We start from the raw sequence: 25,308 nt of genomic DNA, 5'->3' as shown, positions 1-25,308 counted from the left end.
AGCCTTTAGATGCTCCACTGCTAAAGCACTTCCAAACACCAACAACCTCCACACTCCTGTCCCATTACATGCTCTGTTCCCTTCATTTTTCCTGGCTTTTGGAATTAGGATCTGGAGAGACAGAGAGGGACATGAGAGGAAGTGCTCTGCCTGCACTCTGCCTGTGCAGAGCTGGTGCACAAGCCGCCTTCCTGTGGTGCCCCAGGCACGCTTTCCACTGCACCCTTTACATTAAGGCCACTTTTTCAGGAAGCATGGCTCCAGGAAATGCAGAAATGGAGGTAACTGAGCTGTCTTGTCAGAACCTGATGCTGGAAAAGTAAACTGCAAAGTATGCCCTAAGTCCAAAGTACATGCTACCTTCTCACTCGTTCTTCTCTTACCGACCTCATTTCATTTCCCTTTACCCCTAGAATTTACACTTGCCCTGAAGAGATATTTTTGTACAGAACATGTAAACAGTAACCAGGGTCTACAGTAATCTGAATGCACAGGATAATTACATTTGGTTATACAAAATTAAATTCATCTATCTATTCCTGTGAGAAACAACATCCTCAGAGAGAAAGCAATTTCAGAACGTGAACAATGTACCCTGCGTATTTAGCAACGGAAGGGCAGTCTTCAAGAAGCCTTCTCATTACAGCACTCTGCTCAACCACAGCTGTTGTTCTTACCCTTTCCAAACCACCTCCCAGTTTAAAAAAACAAATAACTATTACCTTTGAGGCATTGACAGTTTTTCCTCTTACTCTACAATTACAATGACATTAATATACTTGCACACAAACTGTGCAACGTTATCCAGTACAACCAGTGTATAGTTTTTACACTTTTCTCTTAGAAGCGAAGCTCCATCTGTCACCTGTTCCCAGTAAAAGACTGCATGGTCTGCTATCTCCACTGTATCAGCCCAATAGGACAAGCTAGCTGTAAAAAAATCAGATTTCCAGGACTCCAGATTGTCAATCACTGGCTCCACAAAGGACATTCTGGTGATAGCAAGAAGGAGCAAGCAAAGAAGAGAGTTCACTATAAGTCTGCGTGAAAAGATGGAGGGAATCTTGAATTTAAAAGTGTCATTTTCCTGAGGCAAGGAAAGTTTGTCCACATCAACTAGTTTTATTCCATTCCACTGGCTGGTATCAAAACTCTTCATTGTAGGGCTGACATCCACAGTGGAACAAGGTAAAGGGGTTTCTTTGAGCACTTTAATTTTTTCCCTGAATTCCTGCATCTGCTGCAGAAATACAATGGGTTCAGACACATCTTTGAAGGCCTCTGCAATGTTAAAAGCCATTCGTTGCTCTTGCAGAATTGTGTTCAGTTTATTGATTTTCGGGTCGTAGGCCTGCATTACCGCAAGCTTCATGGTCTCAAAGTCAGAGAGAATCTCATTTCGTTTCTGCTCCAGCGTGTGCTGCAGCTTCTCAAAGAATTCCTTCACTTTGTCAGAGTCTTTGGTCAGCATCTGCAGAGCTTTCCTCTTACTGCTTTCTAAGGTATCCAGCCGTGAGAGGGCATCTCCACAACGCCAAGTTTCAAAGCCCTGAAACAAGGTTTCAAAAGCCCTCTTCTCCTGGGAATAAGCTTCTTCAATAGAACAGAAACTGTGCTTTGTGTGGTCACCACGGGTGGCACAAACCCCACAGATCAGCTGCATGTCTGTCTGGCAAAAAATGTTAAGGGGTTGCCCGCTGTGCACTTTGCACACCGGCATTTTAGGAGTCACTTTGATTTTGTTATACTTCTCCACGATACCTTTCAGGGAATAGTTGACTTGCAAGCTGTTGACTCCAGTAACAGGAGTTTCCTTCCTACACGTGGGACATTTGAAAGGGCATGGCCTCCAGGGCACATTCCGCACATTTCCCTCAAGGATGCCTTCCAGGCACTTTCTGCAGAAATTATGTGAACAGGGCAGGACACGAGGATCGTCAAACAGGCTGCAGCAAATGGGACAGGTGAGATCTTCCTCTAGCAGCTCCATTGTATCCTAGGAAAGAGAAGAAAGATGGTAACAGAGCTTACAAAAGGTATTTCTCCTCTGGAAAAACCATGCAGAAAACAATCTCCACCTGAGATACAGCTAAGTGAGAAGAAGAGCCACTTTCTTCCCAGTGCCAGTCCAGCTAGCTGTGGGTATCTGGCCACCAGATCGCAAGCACAAGAACACCTAAGTGTCCAGGCAGAACCATTTTGGACTCTCAAATAGAAAGGACGGAAAAGAAGGCTTGCCAACCCAGCAAGGACTCACATACTCATAGCAACAGTTCAAGACCTAAATCTTTCCTTAGTGATGTGATACCAGAAAGTGGATTTACACAGAAGATACTCAGCTGATAGGCTCTGCTAAGATTTGATTATTCTCTACTGGCTCAACTCATCCACACCTTTCAGTTTCAAACCTCGTGCACCACTACTCTAAGAAGGCAATACTAAAGGTGACTGAAAAAGCTCAGCTTCACAATTTCTTCAGCTACAGAAAAGGAGACATGGCTGTCCGTTTTATCTGCAAAGCCAAAGAGAAGTCACTACTCATTTACAACGTTCTTTTTCCTCTCATTCCTGCAACACTTTTAAATAACTAAGTGCATGTGTTATTGCTGAGCTACTCAGCACAAAACTGCCTGTAATCCTCGATAATACTTCAAGAAACAAAACTGTTAAACCATTTTTATTCATCTGCAACCTATTTCCAATTCCATCCTCACACATTCATGCCTCGGCAATTCCTTTCTGTGGACAGGACCTACAGGAAGAGGATTTATGGTGTAATCCTTTCCAATGGAAAGTCTCAGCCAAGGGATCCAGGACACTACCCTCCCAGTGTATCTCTAAGCAAAGCCAAGTTTTCAAATGCAGACACTTTATAACCTACAGCAAGCTCTAAGAAAACAAATAGCTAATAAAGATCAAAATGGATGACAGTTTGTACCAGCCAAAGTCTCCTTTAGTTCTGCGCTGTAATTAGAAAGATGCTTCTCTTGTATAAATTTCTTCCATATTATACATGCAATAAAATTCCTTTTATAAATGAGGATACATCACAACAAAAAGGTGTGTCAGGGAAGTACTGCTGTACTAGTAGTAGTTTTCTGTCCCCTCAGAGTAACATAGAAGTGGAAAACACAGGAGCCAAGAGGAGAGGTGCAAGGAAAGATCCATGCTGCACAGCACCAGAAGAGCAATAAAATCTACACCTGCTGATATGAGGAAAGCAAAGATCACTACACGGAAGAAAAGCAGGGTCAGTTCTCTGTCAAAAGAGGACTGATCCAGTCCCAGTGAGACTTCAGTGCAAAATTCACTCTTGAGAAGCGTAAGCAAACCTCCCATGCTTTTCCAGTTAGGAGGAGGAGTATTCTCTGTGCTTCTTTGAATAAGGAGAGTATGAAGAGTTGTAAGCTTTTCTTCTCAGCCTCAGCACTTAGGCCACCAGGCAGAAGCCGCCACGGTTACACTTAGGGACAAAGCCACAGAGAACAGGTCCAGTGACTCCGTTTACTACCTGAGGTTTCCTGTAAGACCATAGATTCCATTCATAAATATAACTGAATTTCAAAACCATTATACAGCACCATCAAAACTCTTGGATTAAAAAACCCAAACCCCGTTTATGAGCACTGTTCCCTTCCTCTGTTACACCAGTAGCACCAAACCAAAACCATTGCTGGAAATGTGTATCACTGCTTAGGGCAACTGAATTTGTCTTCTTCAGAACAGTAACTCCAGAGAGTAAGGTGTCTGTCTCTGTGTTAGCAACTCGGTATTTGTGTTAGACACTACAGCAACAGTTCCACCCTGCCATTGGCAACTTCTCTGTTTATCTTCGGATCCAGGTTTGAGTGGTTCTGGAATTACCCACCATAGCACAAAGACTGAAAGGCACAGTGATTTCCTCTCACCTGAGCTGCACAAACCTTCCGGATACGAACCCAGCAAATGGCATGCACGAGAAAAAGGAGCTTGCAGAGTTTCATCGTTAGGAAGAAAAACGACAAAACAAATCAAACCATCAACACAGCCACTGCGGCTCTTCCCTCCAACTCCGGAGAGAAATTCACTTCGCATGCTATCTCAGTACAGCAGTGGGGTTTGTTAGCCAGCAGCAGGCTGAAAGCAAATCCAAAGTTTCACCAAGCTTCAAACAAAACAAACCCCACAGCTCCCGAATTACCAATTCTCTGCAGTGGCACATTCTACACAAAACTTGACTGAGCAAAGCGGCGTTTTCACAAGCAATTGAGCTAGTCAGGAGCGGTCTCATCTTTCCTCCTCGGGAGGACCTCGGTCCTTGTCAGGACCTCCTACAAGCAATTTCGCCAGCCTTCCCTCAGACTAGTGTTGAATCAGTCAAAACCAAAAAGTTGCCGAGCAGCAGAGGCAGAAGGAAACAGGAGCTCTTCCTGCCAGCGGCAAGGATCTCAACTTCGCTCACACCTTTCAGAAGGGTCAGTGCAGACATTTTAGCATGGCACGGCTGACTGCCAGCTGCGGGCAGCCGAAAGGGCTGAGGAAAGTAGCCATGTTTTAAACCCGTTATTACATGTCTGAAGTTTTTTCCAGGAGTACCAGGCAGATCCCCAGGCGTTCCCAAAGGAAAAACAAGCAATTCCGATCCAGTGCACCTGGAGCTCCGGAAGCATAATTCCATGGGCACAGCTTGACAGCCTGCGGAGCACCGGGCACGGGGGCAGCGCCAAAGTGCGCCTGGGTGCTCGCCTCTCCATGTCCTTCTGCCCAGGGCATCAGTTTCCTTTCTGCTTCTGGTTACAACCAACCCTGCCGCCAGCAGGGAGCCCTGACACTCGCCTATGCGATGGCATTCCTGCCGGGTCCGGCCGTGCTCCCGAGCCGCCGGCCGCGGCCTCCCCGGGAGCCACGGGAGCTCCGCCGGGCACGGCTGCTCGGGGGTCTGCAGCCCTGCAGCAGCGAGGCTATGAGGGAGGAGGAGGACCATGAGGGAAACCAACGGCAAAGGCCGCGGCTGCAGCGTGGCCGGGAGCCTCCCGTCGCCTCACAATGCCGTGTCCTTCGCTCGCCCAACCGGGCCTGCCCTTCCTGCTGCCGGTGCCCTGCCCGCCCCGGCCCCCGCTGCCCCCGGCCCCCCGCTACTCACCATGCCGGGCCAGGGCTAGTGGAAGGGCCGGAGGAAACCGGAGGGAGCAGGCTGCCTCTGCCGCCCCGCACCACGCAGCGCAGGCCGGCCCTACCCACCCCCCTCCTGCGCTTCTCCTGCCCCGAGGCTGCCGGCCGCTGCTCCACCCCCCGCACCTCGGCGCGCCGCGGCGGCTCGGCCCCCAGCAGCGCCCGGTGCCCACGGCCGCCATCCGCCGGCAGCCTCGCCGCACGCCCCTCCTCGTGCCGCGCCCCGCCGCTGCTCGGCCCCGGGAGGGGCGGGCGGGACATAGCCCTGCGCCCGGCCCGCAGCAGCCATCGGCGGGGAGCTGCCGCTTGCCGTCCTGGGCATGGGGTGCGCCCACCCACCTTGGCCGGCGCTCGTCGAGCCGGGCCCGAAGCAGGAGATGCTGCGGTTTTTCCTCCTCCCCTTGCCTGTGAGCGGCTAAGAAAGACCTCGAGGGTGCCAGGAGAGAGGAATGGGAGCCTTCGCAGCCAGGCAGGCGTGGGTGCCACTTGTCTCGGGGCTGGTGGCCGAGGTCTACAGCCCAAGCACGTTGTTTATTAACCCTGCCAAATGGGGCTTAAGACTGCGGCTGACAGGCACACGTTGTGCATCCTAGGGACGAGCGCTGCGGGGCAGCGATGCAGCTAGGCATCTTCTGCCTCCCGAAACCACGTATTTGAAAACAAGAGAAACGAACAACCCAAAGAACAACAACACACAGTTTTAGCCAGATATGTGCTTTGTAAGGGGATGGAGTGGCATTGCTATTTGCTTTAGGCACTTGCATTTCCTACTGGTGAATCTGTTGGAGAGTAACGTGGCCTGCCAAACCTTGCAGGTTTCCTACAACACCACCTGGCCCCAGGGACATGGGTCAGGAGGGATCCCATGTCCACCTGGCAGGGCCTTCTAGACAGGACTGTGAAACCACGGCTGGAAACGAGACTGTAGAGATGCTTTGTGATTTGTATCCTTTCTGCACTCGTCCTGTCACTTCTCAGTCCGTGTACCAGGTCTCACATCAAAGCCAAACTGAACTCACTTTCAAGTTAAGGCTTTGTGAAACGCAACATCAAAAGCTGTTCCAGAACACACACACTCTGCCTTTGTCCTCACTCGTTCACAGCAGCCACACCACTCAGGGGCACAGGGGAGGTGGTTCACGTTCAGGACTCCCCACACAGGTAAAGTCACAGGCTAGACCTAAACAGTATTTCTAACAATGTTTCTACCAACATGGAAATGTCAATTCCTCGCTCATTCTTAAGTTCATAGATTTCTCATAGAGATTCCCCCTGATATAGTCTTAGAATAAATTTTATTCTCCATTAATTCTTCGGGGTTAATCCTACTCTGTCTCCTTATAAATGAGCAGGAACATCTCCTACCTGGGATATCTCCTCTTCACTAGGACCACCTGAAAGTGTGTGCAATCCCTCTTTGCTGGGCTTTCTCCTGTCAGAGCTGCAAGCTTAAACGTCTGGGCAAACACAGGCTGGGATTTTTGCACTTGGTGCACAGAAAGAGTACCCAGGCAGCACTGTACGTCAGTGCACCATGGCTGTCCTGAGCTTCATCAAGTATAATCTGGACATTCTGCCTGACTGGTACAGTTACAACCATTTTGCACTTATGTAAGTTCATCATTCTATAATGTCTATCTACAGAAATTACCTCAGGCGATGTTAAGATTGCATATCAGGAAAAATTTATTCACTGCAAGTGTTGTCAAGCATTGAAACAGGCTGCCCAGGGAAGTGGTGGAGTCACCATGCCTGGAAGTACTGAAAGAAGTACAGGTGTAGTGTTGAGAGACATGGGACTTGGCAGCGCTAGGGTAACAGTTGGCCTTGATGGGTCTTTTCCAGCTTAGATGACTCTATGATTCTACAGGTGTTTTCTAAATACTTTGTTGTTTATAGAGGTTTTGCAACAGCAATTTGCTTACAAGTTTGCATTCCCACATCTGAGAGTATGGAGTGTCTTCCTAAAGCAGCCAAGGCCATTTACTGAAGCGCCAGAGAAAAATTCTGCCTGATGAAAAAGAACATTTAATAGATCAATGGCAATATTTGCCTACCTAATAAGCAAACGAACCAAAAGGAAATACAGGCTCAAAGGAGAGGCCTGGCTTGAAGGCAAGCATTAGGAAAAATGTCAGACATCTATGGGATAGCTGAAAATACAGGGGTAGGAGTTAGGAAGGAATTACAAACTAAGGACAACCTCCAGCTTTATGAGATAAAGACAATGGGTTTTGCGAGACAAAGGGACAGCACCTATTGTCACCTTTAAACTGCAGAAACGATTGTGGCTCTTGTGCTAAGTGCTACAACAGAAGATTTCTGAGACTGAAGCTGTAGGCTGTGGTTCTCAGTCAGTGAACTCAGAACTGTCTGCTACAATCCTCTTTGCCTGTATCAGGTCTGCTAGCTTCAGCAGATGCTTTACTGAACTGATTCAACCCACTAAGCCAGCAGAACACTATTCCCTTTTCTTTGCCAGGATGTATTCTGCTGATTCAATGAGTTAAACCAGGTCATTGCAAGATTAGACAATCACCAGGTCTAACATCAGAGGAGTGAGGAAAAGAGGAAACAGACTTCTCCCTTTCTGTGAACACAAGCCATTAATGTGGTAATTTCACCCTGAGAGGTAGATTCATAGGGTTAAGCCGAGCCAAGACTGTGCTACTGGCAAAAGAGATAATTCCAGACTTTTCCCTTCCCTTAGTCATGCTTTCCTGATGCCTCCTCTCTGCTAGCTCTGACATTCACGTGGCCACATGTTAGGCTAGATCTGCTTGCCAACAGAGCTGAAAGCTAATCCAGACTAAAAGGAAAGTTTTCAGCAGGATCAGTTTTGGCAGCCAGGTGATCCCACAACCGAACAAACACCGATGCCAGGATGAGCCAGTGAGGATCTGCTTCAGTGGCAGCCTGCTCACACGTCAGCAGAAAGCAGAAGTGTCCCCACAGACCATCAGTTCACAGATGCTTCCAGCCAGCTATTGCTGGCGCTGCTGCCAAAAGTAACACAGCCTTGCCCTCTGGCCATGCCAGCTGATCATTCCAGCCCCCAGGCATCCCCTGTGCTGTGCTGGAGAAGATGTCTCACACAAAACCGACTGATAGATGTAGCTGGGGGTAAAAGAAGCTATTTTTCTGTTTGGGTTTTATTTTTTATGAGGTTTGTATTCCCCCATCAGTAAGACTTCTCTGCAGCCTTGCTACCAAAGGCCTGTAAGATTGTAATCGACTCCTAGGGTGAGACACCAAGGAAAAGAGGTCATCTGATGGCATTTCCCAGTCTTATCCTTGGCTGCAAGTTTGCCTTTTATTTCCTAAGCTAAGGCTTCACGTCCTGTTGCAGAAGTGTCAGAGGACAGAGTACACCGCAGCACTGGGACAGTGACTTCTTGAAGCACAGCTGATTTCTTCAGCCGTGATGGAGTGAGCATACCCTCAAACGATGGGTTTGTGGGGACCTAAACAGGGAAACAAAGCTGAAAAAGCTTTGATGCCAATAGCGGTTCAGTAAGAAGATGCTGTAAGTTAGCAAACAACACATCTCCATGTGACAAACACCTTGCTCGTGTATAGGTGTTTCACAACTACATTGTATCTGACTGCGTTTCTTTGAAACAGATACATCTGGACCACATTAAACTACACTCCAGACGAGGGATCAGAGAAAGCAGGTTTTTGTTACTGCTCCACGAAAGCTACTTTTAATATGCATCGTAGAAATACCAGACATTAAAAACCCATGAAAGGTTGTCAGCTATTGAAATGCCCAACTGTTGTTTTCAGGTTTGAATTTCAGAGACATCGTTTGTTGACATAGGCAGGGCCTCTGGTGACTATTTTAGCAGCACTAAAAAGCTTTGACCCCCACGGTTAACTAATATTCAGCACTTTGCCAGATTTTCCTGGGGGGCAGAAGGGGGAGAGGGAGAATTGATGATGAATTCAGTTAGCTCCTTAGCATAATCCTATTTATTTACAAAGAATGTACAGCCACATCCCATTTCCTTGCACGCAGAGGAAGCAAATGGGAGGGAGTACTGTGCAGCAGTCCAAGTTTGCTGCTCTAGCCAGAACGCTTGCCCAGAAGAAGCTGTCCCTTGGCTTTTTCTCAGGGCCATGCACCACTGCTTCTCCCACTGTCTGCTGGCTCTCACATGGTGTTTCCGGTCCCAGGCATGCACACAGGCAAACACAGCTGCAACCAATCTGCGCTTCTGCTGCCGCCTTCGCTAGCAGTCCCTAGAGAAGCCTCTCTGACTTACCCCAAATTAGTGCTTGCTCACACGAGTTATCTCATCTCAGTGCTTGGCCATCTAGTCCTGGGCAGCAGTTTCTATTTTTTAACAATCTCACACCATAAAAGAGCTTAATTGCTCCTTCCTGAACAAAGCATGGCCAGGACGCCTGTCAGTTTTAGTGAGGTTTGTGACTGCCTGTGGATCAAAGCTCTGCTCCAGTGCGTTTTGCTTATACTGCATAAAGACAACTGACCTCCAAAGTAAACACAACAATGAGGAACGAAATTCATTTTCATACACAATTTCTCCTGTGACTTGACAAGCATCAGATTCACTGTATAAAACAGAAGACTTCCTAGAGAATGTTAATCATCACAGGAATACATTAGAATGAAGATTTCAAAAGTACAAGCACAACCTGTTTTTCATCTGAGACCTTGTCTGTATCATCTTCCAAACCACAGGCCTGACCCTGGCAGGGGAAGGACTGCTTTCAATAAACAAACCTTGATTTTCCAGTCCTGCAGCATCATTTACCTCTGTGCAAGCTGCATGGAGACATTACCAAATCCATTCCAGCATACTTAATAACTTTTTTCACTGGTTGTCACAGGTGCAACTGCCTCCACAAAGCTTGCGGCAGCAGAGAAGCAAAGTGCCAGGAGTCTCTACGAGCAGGGCTAAGCCCAGTTATTCTTCTGAGAACTGATTAGTTGTGTTTTATCAAGCACTGCAACAACTGAAGAGTTTCCCTTTCCTCGATGAATTGGGCTGTATCAGGGAACTTTTCTGAAACATACCCTTCTGCAGCCAGATTTACTCTGCAGAGCTAATGAGAGACAGTTGCATTTTGTGAACGAAGCTCAGAGCTAGAGAACAACACAAGTCAATTGCCACCATTCTCTTTCCCCAGGACCTCCAAATATTCCTGCATTTGTGAAATGGATGGGGCTGGTCATTTCCCTGTTTTTCTAGCATGGTTCCCAGACAAAATGTCTCTGCTGCTACTGTTCAAGGAAATAAAGTTAAAGCCCTGTGAGCAACAAACATGTTTAGGCATGCTGAGCATAATTTTACTCCCAGCGTGGGAGGGTCTCAAATGCTTGGCCTCCCCAGTGAAAGAAATGCACATTCAAGAAAGGAGAATCTGAATTAACCCTTCATTACCAAGCACTTAGAAGCATCTTCATTTCCTTGGGGCATTTCTTTGTGCACTGTGAAAAACCTGGTGTTCAGATATGCTCTGAACAGGCTGACAAGCACGTTTATGCACAGGGCACCACCTTGCTGGAACTGCTCACCTCATCCTCCACGGAGCATGTACGAACAAGCCGTGTTTCTCACCAGCTGACCAACCGACTTCTACCTTACTTCCACAGCAGCAACATTGTTTCCTGCCTGATTTTGCGCAGCGTCAGAGCCCTCAGCTAGGCTCTATCTTTGCCCCTGTTCCGGGACAACTCGACTGTGTCACTGGGCTGCCACCAGCTGTTGTCAAGGTGATGAGCAGCTGGGCTCTGCACCTGACAGGAGACAGGATGGATGCATGGATGAGAGTTGCACTGCCCTTGGTTCCCCGAGGCTGCTGCCCGCTGAGCACACAGCTTCGGGAGTCAATGTGCTCTAGAGCAGCGCTGGCAACTCCTCCAGGCTGTGACATGTACCCTGCAGGTGCAGCAGTCTGCTGGCCTGTAAAACCAGCCTCTCAAGTGAAGAGAGCAGCGGAGCAGGACGCTGGCAGGAAGGCATGACCGGTCACTGCTGGCCCTCCCCTTGGGTCCAACTGATTTGGCAATGCTGAGTTCATGCGGCAAAATGGATTTGTATTCCCATTGCTCATTCTGGGAAAGAAAGGACTTACTGGGGCACAGAGGGAAAAAAATGGGATGGGGAGTCACTTGGAGGTTAAGTCTCTTTTAAGTTTTGGGTATTTGTGGTTCTTTTTCTGTAACTGCATTACCATTTGTCATTTAGCATTTACTGTAACAAACCCACAGTGTGTGACAGACAATAAAAATCCCGCAGTGACTCAAGTGGGACTAATTACGTGCACAACAAGCTACCAAGGAGGATCGTGGTGCCCACCACACGAAACAAATAAACATCCCTTCCCACCTAATATTTACTTCTTAGAAGTTCAAGACTAATCCCATTTGACATATTTTAAGAAAGTGAGCTCTTGACCCCTAATGTTTATGGGCTGTAACAGTAGGTCCAATAAAAGAAAGGAAGCATATTTTAAAGCTGCTCTTAAAATCAGTTTGGTTTTAGCCACAGTTTTGAAAAAGACAACATTTCACTTCATGTTTCAAGTACAGAGGTAAGCATGACTGATAGAGCCCATAGGACCAGTATGATATTTCTTGCTATGATGATTGGTTTTAACAAGGACTCCTTTAACATCCACTTTTAAGCCTCTATCCTCTCCTGCTCTCCTGACAGATAACATTGCACCACATGGGTTATATTAGCCACATCAGATTATATACTGCAATAAAACGTTAAAGGAGCTGTGTAGGTGAAACGCCACAAGATAAGGCACCATCTGAAAATCACAGAAAACAACCATTTCATCTCAGATTGGTTTGGAGATAAAATAAGCCTTCAAATAGAAGTTGTTGTGTTGGTTTTTGTTTCCTGTCTGCATAATGTTCTAGATCAGCAGTTTATGGCACAGCGTTTATTGGCTCTTCTTCTGCAGAGGAATAAAAGCGTGACCAGTACGAGTGGGATTTTGCAGCCATGTTAGCTCTGTCTGCTGTACTTGTTGGGGCCCAGTTTGTGGCCTCTCTGCTGGATGCTGTGCACTGCAGGGACAGCTCTAAGGCTTCTGCTAAAGAAGCACTTGGGCAACCCAAAGGCCCTAAGTCAAGTTGCAGCTTTTTTAATTGCAGGGCTTTCTGCCTCTATGGAAGGGACACAAAGTCCCTTTCAAAGTGGGCTTTGCAAGAGAATAAATGCAATGATTACAGGCTGGCCTCTCAATGTATCAGTCTTTACAGTTGAACTCTGCTGAGTAAGTCAGGAGAAAACATTCTACCCAAGCATTTGAAAAGTTAAGGAAGTACTCTAGAAGCAAATGGGACCCAAAAAATATTATAGTTAAAACTCACTAACTGGACAAGTGTGGAAGATGAAGAGAAAGAGCATCCCGTAGGGAGCAAATGCTATGGAGGCAGGTAAAGAGACTGTGGATGAGAGGTGTCACATGGCTGGGCAGACCTTCCACTGCACGGAGCCCTGCTGTGTTCAACTTGTATTTTTTTTTCATTCTCTCATGGAAAACAACAACAGAAAGGAACACAACACCCTCCAAAAAACCAAACAGAAACAACAACAAAACCAAACAGAAACCAAAAACCCACTAAACATTAAAAGCAAACCAAAAAAATCAACAAGAAGAAGAATCCAACAACAAAAAAGGGCCAAGAAGATAAACGAGGTCCTTGTTCCTCGGACCCAGGGATAACTGAGCAGTGAATCGCCACGCAGGAGCCGTGTCCCACACAACCCAGCACCGTGTGCGCTGCCGTCACGCCTACCACCTGCCCACCGTCACCGGTGTTCCCTTTTAGTTAATTAGCCTCATATACACATGTAAATTGCTCTGCCCATATACAGCGAGAGACTGTCCCGTAGGCAGCCAGTTGCGAAGCGCCACGCTGCCCGGCGAGCGCCCTGCCGCCCCAAGCCACCGCCACACGCCGGGCACACCCAGGCTGCTCGGCGGCCACGGAGGAGCAGGTCTCCGGCGGCGCGCGTTAGTATGAAACGTTCACTTCCCGGGGGAAGATGGCGCTTGCTTTAACGGGACTCTTTATCCCGCACTCGATGCCATGCGAGCCCTCGGTTGAGCTGCCCCAGGGGGCGCGTTCGCGTCGCCCGCCATGTGCCGCTGCCTACCTCCATGTCGCGGCGGGGCTGCCTCCTCCCGCGCTGTGAGTTCGCTGCGCCGCACGGCGGCGCCAGTCCTTCCCGCCAGGAGGCGCTGCTGCCGCCCGCTCCCCGTTGGCCGCCGTTGCGGCTGCGCGGCACGGTGGGCTCGGCCGGTCATGGCCGCCTTCGCGTTTGGCTGCTGTCCCTGTTGCAGGGATGACGGCGACGGCAGCATCCCGCTGAAGGAGATGCCAGCGGTGCAGCTCGATACGCAGCGCATGGGTAAGCGGGCGGCCCCGCGGGTCCCCTCCGCCGGGCGGACGGAGGCCGCGGGGTGGCGGCGGCGGCGGTGGCGGTGCACACCTTCCAGTAGAGCAGGTTGCTCAGAGCCCCATCCGACCTGGCCTTGAACGTTGCCAGCGAGGGGGCACCCACAGGTTCTGTGGGCAGGCTGCTCCGGTGCCCCCCATCCTCACGGCGAAGAGCTCCTTCCTTTAATGTGCGGTCCCCCTGTTTCGGGTGGAAGCGCTGCCGCTTGTCCTGTCGTCGCTCTCTTTTAAAGAGGCCCTCTGCCGCCTCTCCTGCAGGCCGCTTTAGGCGCTGAGAGGCTGCGGTGAGCTCTTCTGGAGCCTTTCTCAGCCTGAGCAGCTCCAGCTCTGTCAGCCTTCGCTGGCGGTGGAAGTACTCCAGCCTTCTCCTTACCTCTGTGGTTGTCCTCTGCACACGTTTGAGCACGCCTGTGTCTTATGCTGGGTTGTAACTGTTTCATGGAATAGTCTGGGTTGGAAGGGACCCCTGAAGGCCGTCTGGTGTCCAAACCCCTCTGCAGCTAGCAGGGGCATACTCAGCTAGGCCAAGCTGCCCAGAGCCCTGTCGATCCTCACTTTGAAGTATGCCCAGGGATGGAGCCCCAGCCTCCTCCCCGAGCAACCTGTGCCAGTGGTCAGCTGCCCTCATAGTAAAGAACCTGTTCCTAGCATCCAATCTAAATCTTCTCTAGTTTGAAGCTATTGCCCCTTGTCCTGTCACTACAGGCCTTTGTACACAGTCTCTCTCTAGTTCTGTGGAGCTGTACCATTCCAAACAGAAATGTATGCCTGCCCTTAAAAGTTTATCCTCTCCTCTCAGTGAAGTGTGCTGGGAAAAAACACTTTCTGGCAACTTCTTTAGAAGGATTTGGCAGTTTTCAAGAAAGAAACTTCAATCTGGTTGACATTCACTTGAAGCTTATCAGCAGAGTGAGTATGTGGAGGTGTGCCTCAGCCTCAGAGGGAGCATCTGAAGGGGAAAGGCTGCCTGATGGGGTAGTGCTAAAGAGCTCGCTCAGATTAGGTAGGGGGTGGTGATTCAAAGCAGAGGCAACCAAGTTACAGCCATGAAGATGCAGTAGGAGCCAAGCCGCAGAGAGTCTTCTCATACTGCTCTTTGAGCATCATCCTTGGGATGAACTAGCTAGAAAACCGTACCTGGGCTTCGTTGAGCAGAGAATTGAGCTGGATTGGGTGCAGCAGCGTCAGGGAAAGAGCAAAGTGATGGTGGCCTGTCTGGGATCCAGTGCTTGAACACAATTACTATCCTATTTTATTTCAGTTATCTCAAGCCTGACTGTCTCCCGTGTCCTTGACTGACAGCAGTGCCTGGGAGTTTAAGTCTTCCACTGGAGAAGGAACACTTAACAGAGAAATTTTCTAATGAAAGGATTTTTTCCCAAGAATAATTAAACATCTTGAAGTTCCATCAAAAGTTTGTAGCCAGTGTACTTTTCCTTTTCAGGTCAGTTTTTCTCCAGTATATAGAGGGCTCTAGATTATAGGACTGGTCTCACAGTGAACCCTTTCTGACTAAACTGTAAGTTGTTAGAAGCAAAGGTTGTAATCAGCATGGTGCTGCAAAACCCAAGAGGTGAAACTAAAGCAGTGTATAGTTTTTATATGAATAAACTCTTGTTGAAAGATGGACTAGCCTGTAAGTAGCCTTCCTTTTCTTACTTCAAAGTGTGGCACATCGTAATTCTTACAGATTAGTGAACCTCTTACATAGTGCAGGGAGAGCAAAAGCTGTTCTGAGTGTTTAGCCCTCAGCTAAGGACTGCTTCCAGACTTCAAAACTGTTTTGAAGTTTTTGTTTGATTTAGGTTTTGTTTGTTTGTTTTCTTCATGCAGGAACAGATGTTGTCATTGTTAAAAACGGCAGAAGAATATGTGGCACGGGAGGCTGCTTGGCCAATGCACCTTTGCATCAAAACAAGAGCTATTTTGAGTTTAAAATCCAATCCACAGGTTAGTCAGCAAAAATGTACAGCTTGAAACTGGAAGGTATGTTAGATTGCCTGTTGGTGGTCAGGTACCAAGCACAGGCATCTTTCTGACTACATCCTTGAGCTTTATAAATTGTCATTGTGTAGAAGTCACTGTTGTTGGGTTTTTCAGTAACTGTGGCTCTGAACTATTAAAAACAAGGGTAAGTATGTTACTAAAGCAGTGCAAATACTAAAACACTGTACTGTTTTGTGTGCTGTTCTATGCATGTTTTCCACTTAGCATATTCTAGAACCGGTTTGTAGTAAAGAAGTGCCTAGGACCATGTGTAGTTACAAAGTATACTCTTTTCAGTAGTACAGTGCATCCAGGAATATGTGCAGTTATTTGCACACGCACTGTGTTTGCCCAACCAGGAGTAACGCTCCTTGTGCTACACTTTGCTCTTCAGATCAAGTGTTCAACACTTACTCTGACACAGCCTTATCAAGAGAAGCCTTTCAGCACCCCGTTTATTTATTTTTCACAGATCTAATGCAAGGCAGCTGAAAGTGAATAAAATTTAGAAGGATTGTGCTTTTACTGATATGGCCAGCTTCAGTAATGCAGAGTGCACTCCACACTTGCCTTTATTCTAGCGTTGAAGGTCTGACTATACTTTTAATAACAACACACACTGTTAAAATTAAGCTTTTCTTTCCCTAAGTGTGTAGAGGGTGGGGGGGCAGAAGAAGGGAACTGTTAGTCCAGAGACAGACCTTATGATAGCAGCTGGAGCTTGAACCCTGCACTTTTTAGGTAAGGATTGTTTGCATTCAGTTGGATTGCAGTGCAGGCAGCTTGAACACAAATGTGTTCAAGACATGTTGCAGTCAAACCAGTTGTTTAGTTTTAAGCTGCAGATGAACCCCAGATCAGTCTTAACGTGGCAGTGTTAGTGTCTTTTCTGTTGGGGGGAGAATCTACTGCAGCTGCTGTTCATACATGGTCATTATTCACACAGATACTGTATCTGTCTTCTTATCTTTGAGAAACTTGGGAAATAAGGTCTGCCATATCTCATCTATTCCTGTACCCCAAGGCTGGAGAATTGTAGATCACTTAACTTAAACCTTTGATTCTCAGAAGGGTCCCTGCACAGTCTTTTAGGGGTCATCTATGGGGTCACCCTGTCTATTGGTAAGTTTTCTGATATCTGATCTCAATCTCGTTCATGCTCTTGTCCTTTTCATTCTGATCACATACACATTAGACTTTTTTTTCTGCAGTTTTGCCCTTTGAAACTGATTTTCTTAAATTTTTGCCTTATTTTAGTCTTTTGTAGATGTAACAGTCCCAGATTGTTGGAGGTTTTTTCATCATCTCCTTATGGATGATGTTTTCATGCTTTTGATTGTTCCTGGTTTTTCTTCTGTAACATCTATAAATGACCTAATTTTTCTGGAGGTAGGATGCTTTGCCCCAGCTGCAGCAGCAGTAGATGCCCTTCATCTGCTATGCATACTATATGTCTTCTTTATACATGACATACATCCAGAAGACTTTCACAACAGTAGGGCATGGAGTCATGCTCAGCATGTGGTCTGTGATAGCCCCCAAACCATATGAGCTGGCTGCCAAGTCACTGCTGTATTTGTGCCACTTCCTGTTCCTCCTTACCTCCTGTTCTTTGTAATTGAGGTTAAGCAGATGCATTTTCGTTATTTCACACCTCTTAACCAATCTGTTAGGATCACATAAACTTGAGGGGTCTCTGAAGAACCTGCAGTGCTGTTGGATTGCTTTTGGCAGTACATTTAATAAGCACGTTGTCAAATTACCCAAGTCACTGAGGTGAACATGGAACAGTGTCTGACCTTGTGTATTCAGTGCAAAACCTCAAACCCTGATTGAGCCATCTTTTTCATTTGACAGAGTGCTACTGATGAGTAGTCCTGGAATACAGTTTTCTAACTACTTGTGCATTCATATTGCCATACCTGTCCAGACCACATTTTCATAATTTGACTGTTTCAATGTTTTATGAGTTTCAAAGCCATTACCACATCAAAATCTATCATATTTGCAGTTTATTTTCTTTTTTTCCCTGAGACTAGTCCAACCAGCTGAAGAAGGAAGTGGTGATATTTACAAATCCATGCTAGTTTGATTTATTTTTTTACATCCTTCTACAGTGTCAGAGTTTACAATATTTTTTTTCTGAGAACAAAAGTTAAGTGGTTACAGTTCTCTGGATCCCTCTTTTTCAGGACAGATGCTGTTTTCCTTCAGTTTCTTGTGGCTGTTTGTATTGGTTCTGGCCAGAATAAAGAAACTCTTCATATCGGCTCCTGTGGTGCTGCATTTTAGATCTCTGACCAAAACAATGCTTATAACAATAATAATGTGTTCTAGCTAATACTCAGTGGTGTTTACACAGTATCAAGGCCTTCTCTTTTCCTCACTCTGCACCTCCAGTGAGTAAGGTTAGAGGTGCACAACAAATTAGGAAGGAAAACAACCAGACAGATGACTTGAGTTAGCCCAAGCAATATTTAATGCCACATGATGTTATGCTCAATAGCAAAAGGGAGAGGAGGAGATTGAGGTGGGTTAGCCATCTTTTGGTTGGGAAATGCCTAAGCATTGCTCTACTCATGAGAGGTGATGAGTGGTTGCCATTGCACCACTGTTATATTTTGTTCTCTTCTTTTTTGCTTATTAATATCTTTTTTCATCTTTACTCTCAAGTTGTCTTGGGTTTACTTTTTCTTTCCTTCCGTTGGTGCCTGCAGGGTAAAGTGAGTGAGTGGCTGTGTGGGGCTTAGCTGCTGACCAGGGCTAAACCACAACAGTCCTGCTATTTCTAAGAGGTTTACTGATAGTACTGCCATGTTAGTCATTTAAAAGATGTTCTTTATGCTGTCAGATAGTCTTCAAAATAATGTGGGCTTTTTTCTTACTATGTTTGTCAATGTTGATTTTCAGGGATTTGGGGTATTGGAGTTGCTACCCAGAAAGCAAACTTGAATCACATTCCACTTGGCCGAGATATTCATAGCCTGGTGATGAGAAATGATGGAGCTCTCTACTATAACAATGAAGAGAAAAATAGGCTACCAGCAAACAACCTTCCTCAGGAGGGTGATGTGGTGGTGAGTTTAAGGCTTCTTTACTTCCTGAACCATTTCTAGATTCTTCTTATTTATGGCTCTCTGGTCAAACAGACCATTTTGGTCAAATTGAACTCACATCTCCTGGTTTGGAAAATGCTGATACAAAGTCCTGTTGTGTTTGAACTGATCAGCAGCTGGGATATCAGTGGACTTCTTTCTCATTGTTGCTGTGTTTGAGGGACAAACTTTAACTCATGTTTGTAGAATAGCCTCTAATGCTCTATTTCAGTCTGGTTGCATTATTCATCTGATGCATAATTGCTGTCACACCGGTCATAAATTGATGGAGATGGTATCTCCCTGAAAGAATAATGTACTGGAATGCATGGTAGTGTCTGCACCATGCCCAGGTGAACTCAAGATTCCATAGCTAACTGCTTAATGATTAGAAGGACAGAGCTAAGCAGGGACAGTTTACAGGTGATAAGTGAATTGTATTTTTAGCCAGACTTCTGTAGGGAAGGAGAGATTAAATGAGTAGGGGATGATGTTTCCTGGGAAAATTAAGGATGGGAGCAAGTGGAAAATCTTACCAAGTTTTGAACTCTGCTATTCTAGGTTTCTCAAAACATTCTTTAAGTGGGTTTGTTCAAAGAGTTCTGTTTTATTGCTGTCATTTTTCCAGTGTCCTCTTAGAGGACATTTAGTGTTAAAAAATATATAGGAGCAGTGTAATGAAATTTAGATCATTTATCACTGCTGGTGTTTCTTGCTGGGTAACCTTCCCTTTACATAGCAACGGTTAGAATTCTCATCTTTAGAAGCTCCAAACAGCTTAGGCTGATGCCTCCATCCTTTAGCCTCAGATGCTGTATTATCATTCTGGTTTGTTTGTGAAATTGTTTTTTTGTGAGGCTTGCATGCTGTTTCAGGGTTGGGTCAACCTGTGTAGTTTGAACAGCTTCAGCTAATCGTGAACAAAGAGCTCACTTATTACTGCAAGCTCCCCAGTTTTCATAAACTTCAATTTATTTCATTCTGTCATGAAAGTAGATTTCTGAAGTACTGATTGGCAACAAAAACTGCCACACTCAGCCCATACCAAAAGAGGAGAATAAGCATTTAGCTAACAAATAAGTAATTTATTACTTTGTTAGTGCTTGCTTTGTGATCTGCAGTCAGTGTATTTATAGTGTTGTGTATGAAACCACAGTGCATTGCTGCAGGCAGAGTAAATTTGCTGAGAGCATCTCCCTATGGGCAGATAAATTTAATCCATAGCATCACTATTTATTAAAGCTATTTCCATGAGGAGATATGAATAAGAAGACTGCAAATGGCTTAATATTCAAAGCCATTGACAATTCTGTGTTTGACATGGTGAAGAATAGTGTGGAAATGTGTTTTGGAAGATCTTGCATCTTTGTAAGACAACAGCATGCAGTGCTGTGCTACATCCACGTTCAGTGACCATGAAAGAATCCTGAGCTTTCCAATATACAAATTGGTTCATAGAATGGTTTGAGCTGTGTGGTGAGTTAAGAACTTACACCCCCCACTTAAAATTTACCAGACCAGCTCAGATGGCATGGCAGTAAGATAAAGCTATATTTTACAGCAAAGCCAAATTGACAAGCACATATACACAATATATTTGTATGTGTTTACAGTGATATGCAATTCAGAAATAATAGAGAAATCCAATCTTCCCACTCTGGACAAAGAGAGCCCAGAAGGGGCCAATGCCACTCTCTCCCCAGATGGAAAACAACCAGCAAGGCTTATGTGTTATCTGGAAAAATGTTGGTGAAGGAGTTACAGAGGAGTGAAGGAACAGTAAACAGATCCCAGTGTCCAAGAGCCAAGAAGAAGGAATTGTTTGTACCTTGGCTTTTATACCTCTCAGCAAACCAAAGAATGATACAGACTTCATCACTGTTATTCTTCTATAACCAATGATCTAATTTAGATTCTGCACTGAGCTTTTAGGAGAGTACCAATTTCTCATATTACAACATTCCAATAAGCCTTCAACTGCTACAGGTTGGAATAGACCTTAAAGATCATCTAATTCCAACCACTCTGGCATTGACAGGGACACCTTCCATTAGCCCTCGTCTAGCCTGGCCTTGAACACCTCTAGGGTGCGGGAACCCGCAGCCTCAATTGGCAGCCCGTTCCAGTGTCTCACCACTCTTAGTGTAAAGAATTTCTTTCTCATAAATGACCTGTCAGTGTTACTGGTCGTTTATTAACTTCTAATCCTTTGCAGAAACACTTCAAGTGAGTTTTTCTGGGATGCTGTGGTTCACATAATGGTGTTAAAATTTGCCTGTGGCTAAGAAGGCTCCATTAAGTAGCAGTCCTATGCATACAAACTTGTTTTTGTTACTGTTCTGTAGGGTATTACATATGACCACGTGGAATTAAATGTATATTTAAATGGGAAGAACATGCATTGTCCAGCTTCAGGGATCCGAGGGACTGTCTATCCAGTGGTCTATGGTAAGTCAGAGATTTTCCCTGTTTCATAGGAGGGGCAACATTTTGTCTTGCAAGCTAGGTATTCTTTTTCTCACTTAAATATAACACACTTCAATCTCTTTTTTTCCCCCAACTGCAACAATAAATGGGACAAAAGTGCAGACTTAGGAAAAATGCAAAAGTATGTTTGCACTTCATTTTCAGTGCCACTTAATAGTTAGGGGAAAAAAGCACTGCTTACTGACCACATACAGTGTCCACATCCAACATCTGAGGAGTTGCTGTGCTCAGTCTAAGAATTACCAAGTGAAAGAACAGAAGTAAAGCAGATGGGATAAAAACAAAACCCAACAAACTGACCAAATATACATCTGGTTGGAAGAGACCTCAAAAGACCATACAGTCCAACCCTCAAGTTTGAACTGATGTAGACTTGGAGGCTAGTCTGATTAATCTCTGAAGCTTGTTACTTATGCCTGTTAAGTTCACATAATTCCTAAGTGCATTTGGTATTAGATACAAATAGATACTGAATTTGCTTTGTGTGCTTTCTTACTCTAGTAACTTCAACGTAGCACTAGTACAGCTCCTTGCTATGTAGTGGTACAGCACTTTGCTGCTCTACCAAATTGATACCCAGTTTTGAAACCCAACAGCTGCTGCCCAAGTTGTGGTAGCTGTTTTGCCAGCAGCCACTCAGACAACACAGCAGTTTTGAAAAAGACACAAATACCATATCCAAATAATCCCTGCACAAGCAGTTTAAGAAAGAATTTATGAATTACAGAGGCTGGAATTTGGTCAGGAGATGTGTTAATAATGTACTCTTCCAGAATGTGCCTGTAGTTCTGTAGTTCCTCAGTAGTCAGAATGCTGTTTTAACATCTCACTTGAAAGGCAGTACTTCCCCTAGCTCAGTGCATCATCAATGCTGTGCTCTGGGCTGGGTCGTAACTTACAGCACATGAGAACTGCTCATTGCATTCCCTGTATTATGCCATCTCCAGTTTCTGCTTCTTCCTGTGTGAGCTTCATCTAATTAGCAGCCTTTTCCAAACTGTTTCTTCTCTTCAGATACTGTCATCTGTGTGGTATGGATAATTTTTTCATTTCATGGTTGGTTTCTAATGAACTGTTGCCATCTTCCCGTTTATATCTTGATACCTTTGCGTTATTGAATTTTATGAACAGGGAGATATTTCTAGAACCTTTGAAGTCTGTAAATGTAGCTGACAAATGGCTGGTGTCTGGTCATTTCGTGATGTGCTCTTAAGCCACATGATGGCGCTGCTAAGGTGCTCTCACAGTCGGTGAGATTTCAGGTCATGGGAAAGGATTGGACTGTAGAGAAAGTTTTTCTAGTACTTGGTCTATCCATAATTCAGACTAAAAGTAGAAATACTTTTTAAAAAGAAACACAACGGAGTAGGCAAACACTGCCAGGCATAAGAATGCAAACCAGAAAACAGACTTACAGGTTGTTCCCTCCAACTGCTGTAGGGAACCTTGGGCACTTCTGCAGGAGTGAGATACAAACACTGCTTAAGTAATACAGCACTATAAAATTGTACTAGTAGGAGTTTTAACTGAACCTAGAAGGGAAAAAGTCCTACCTTGGCTCTGAGATCTCTAAATTCCAAACCAGAATGTGGAAATGAAGTTCTTCTGGTTTGATTCAGTGTTGCTCATATACTAGGTTCATCTTGGAAGGGACTGCTTTTGAAAGAGATCCTTTCTGGATGGTTGGGTGTTTGCTTGGCATTGCAGTAGATGAAAGCTTTGCTCTGAAAATTCTCAGCAGTTTCTTTTTATGCTTTGGAGGTAGTAATGCTTGGGTGTCAAATGATGCAGAGGGTCCAAAACAGGCAGAGGTATTGTTAAAAACCCACTGATTTCCAGCATAAAGCAGCAGTCAAAGAAGCTCTCTTTGCATCACATGCTAAAACAGATGGTCTGACACCAGCCACTGCAAACATCCAAAACCTTGTAAACCTTCAGAAATAATTATTGCAGACAGCTGACACTCCATCAGAATTAGGAGGTGGACAGAAACATAGGCAGCAGAGGAGGTGGCAGCCTCCTGTATCTGATAGCATCTCTAATCTGTAGGTTTTCTGAAGAGATTAGAGTAGAAAATTTGGAGGGAGTTGCCTGAAGCCCTGCTAGTGGTCCAGTGAAATCTGAGGTAACATTTTCATTGCCTGCAGCAAGGACCGCAATAGACTAAAGTAGTCAGCAGAAAAGAGAGATGATTTGCTGTCTCTGGTTACTTGTGTAGGCCTTTAGCAGATTTGTTGAAGGGATTTGTTCCAGTTGTATTGCATGTAGGTAATGGATGCATGTTCTTCATGGTTAGCATGTCATGTGTAACCTAGTAGGGTGGTGTAGTAGGGCATCAAACTGTAAGTGCTCCTTCTCTAACTCCTGCTGTTTGGTTCTCTCCTGCAGTTGATGACAGTGCCATTCTGGATTGTCAGTTCAGTGACTTTTATCATACACCTCCACCAGGGTTTGAAAAGATCCTTTTTGAGCAGCAAATCTTCTGAATGTCTTCATAGAGAAACTTTGCACTGTGCACTCTTGGAAAGCGTTGTCGTCTTAAATAAAGCTTCACTTTACTTTTGGGAAACATATCTATGTTTTTAGTAAGTACTTGTGACCTTTGCAGAATGAATGTTCACTGCGACACCAGGGGACTGTTACAAAGCAGAGACTTCTGGCATTGTTTTGTGGTCTGAAAGGGAGTGTTTGGGGGCAGGTTTTCCTCTGATTTGTGCTAGGTGTGTGAGGAGACTAAGGGATGTTATTGTCATCAGTGTTACACTCACTACTTGGAATGAACTGGAGCCTATAAAGCAAACAGTTATTATGTATATGATAGCTGTGGAGATGGGTAGTTCTCATGAGTTTTTTCCTAGCAAGTTATGTGCTTTGTGTAAGAGAATCGCTGTATTTCCAGCCTGTGATCTGGGGTTGCAGTGTCCCAGTTGTGCACAGTGCATAGTATGATGGCTAACGAGCAGCTAGATACGGTTGGGGTTGTTTCAGTTGTTTTTTTTTTCATTTCAAAGTCTAATTTAATCCATTCCCTCAGTCTCAGACCAGCAAATACAACTTGCCTGTTTCTCCTAGCTTTTCATTTGCTTTTATTGTGACAAATAACAGGACACTTTCTAGTAGTAACTTTCTATTGAACCTTAAAAAGTAAACCTGACCATTATGTGGGTTTTGGAGGACCACCATGCTGTGTTACTCCAGAAGGAGAGTAAGTACAGGTCACTCAGTGTGGGTATGCAAAGAGCCAGGTGAAGGGTATGAGATGTTGTGGTGAAGCCTTATGTCTAAACTGTGAATTAGCTTATTCTTTTATGGAATAATGTATTTAATTTCTTTGTGAATCACTTATAAATTATGAATGGCTATGACATTGTTATAAAATGTGATGCCCTTGAATATAAATTGTGAGATGAATTTTTTCCTCTCATGTCATATTTAACATGCTTCCTAGAGGAATCTTTATGGTAAAGAAGATCTTAACACTGGGTGTTTGGGTTTTGGCTCTTCCTGGGTTAGTGCATTTGCATAGATGGATTCTTTTATTTAAATATTTTCAGAAATGACCTGATTCTGAGGTTTTCCAATACAAAGCTTTCTCAAAGCCTTTCACCTTACGATTTTCTGTTAGCTGTTTTTTCATGCCAAGTAGCTCATGTTGTCCTTCCTCTTAGCCTTGCTATCACATGGCAGTCCTGGGCAGAACTTTTCAGCCTGGAAAGACTGATGATGCCCATGTCAGCATTACAGTACAAAGCTTGGGAGATTAGAGTGCAGTTCTATTGTCTCCCCTTGAAGTCTGCTGTTTTGCTGTGTTCAGGTCCATCATTGAAGTTAAATGAAATATCCATATGTTTCATTTCAGTTACTCTAGTAGATGTGGGATCAGCTCTCCCTGCCAGGGCAGAGGTTTCTGTGGTGGGTTGACCCCAGTTGGATGCCAGGTGGTCACCAAGTAGCTCATATCACCTCCTTAGCTGGGCAGGGCAGATGCTTGAGTCAAGTTAAGGACCAGTAGATCACTTACCAGTTACTATCATGGGCAAACCAGACTTGACTTGGGGAAAATTAATTTCATTTATTACCAATCACATCAGAGTAGAGTGATGAGAAATAAAACCAAATCTTGCAACACCTTCCCCTCAC

At 45.3% G+C, this 25,308-nt stretch overlaps 2 protein-coding genes across 2 annotated transcripts; one reads left to right on the top strand and one right to left on the bottom strand.

The window, feature by feature from the left end:
* Positions 1–739: 739 nt before the first annotated feature.
* Positions 740–5,296, bottom strand: TRIM13 (tripartite motif containing 13). The gene is made up of 2 exons (XM_064176119.1): positions 5,123–5,296; positions 740–1,996 (listed from the first exon to the last, which is right to left on the bottom strand). The coding sequence occupies exons 1-2, from the start codon at positions 5,123–5,125 to the stop codon at positions 749–751; spliced, it is 1,251 nt and encodes a 416-aa protein (XP_064032189.1). The 5' UTR covers positions 5,126–5,296; the 3' UTR covers positions 740–748.
* A 7,885-nt stretch (positions 5,297–13,181) lies between these two features.
* On the top strand, positions 13,182–24,579 carry SPRYD7 (SPRY domain containing 7). Its single transcript, XM_064176149.1, has 5 exons — positions 13,182–13,553; positions 15,434–15,550; positions 18,497–18,663; positions 21,027–21,129; positions 23,557–24,579. Exons 1-5 carry the CDS (start codon positions 13,283–13,285, stop codon positions 23,652–23,654), a joined length of 756 nt encoding a protein of 251 aa, XP_064032219.1. The 5' UTR covers positions 13,182–13,282; the 3' UTR covers positions 23,655–24,579.
* Positions 24,580–25,308: the final 729 nt, after the last annotated feature.

Source organism: Pogoniulus pusillus, chromosome 3 (assembly GCF_015220805.1).
Source record: "Pogoniulus pusillus isolate bPogPus1 chromosome 3, bPogPus1.pri, whole genome shotgun sequence".
In the NCBI taxonomy this organism is placed as follows: Eukaryota; Metazoa; Chordata; class Aves; order Piciformes; family Lybiidae; genus Pogoniulus; species Pogoniulus pusillus.
Note: the sequence above shows the minus strand (reverse complement) of the source record. Positions and strands in the feature narration are given on the sequence as shown.

Coding starts and splice junctions, on each gene's coding strand:
- SPRYD7 (XM_064176149.1), top strand. CDS start 13,283: ATGTGCCGCTGCCTACCTCCATGTCGCGGCGGGGCTGCCTCCTCCCGC. Junction 15,551..18,496: donor GTTTAAAATCCAATCCACAG/GTTAGTCAGCAA, acceptor GTTGATTTTCAG/GGATTTGGGGTATTGGAGTT. Junction 18,664..21,026: donor CTCAGGAGGGTGATGTGGTG/GTGAGTTTAAGG, acceptor ACTGTTCTGTAG/GGTATTACATATGACCACGT.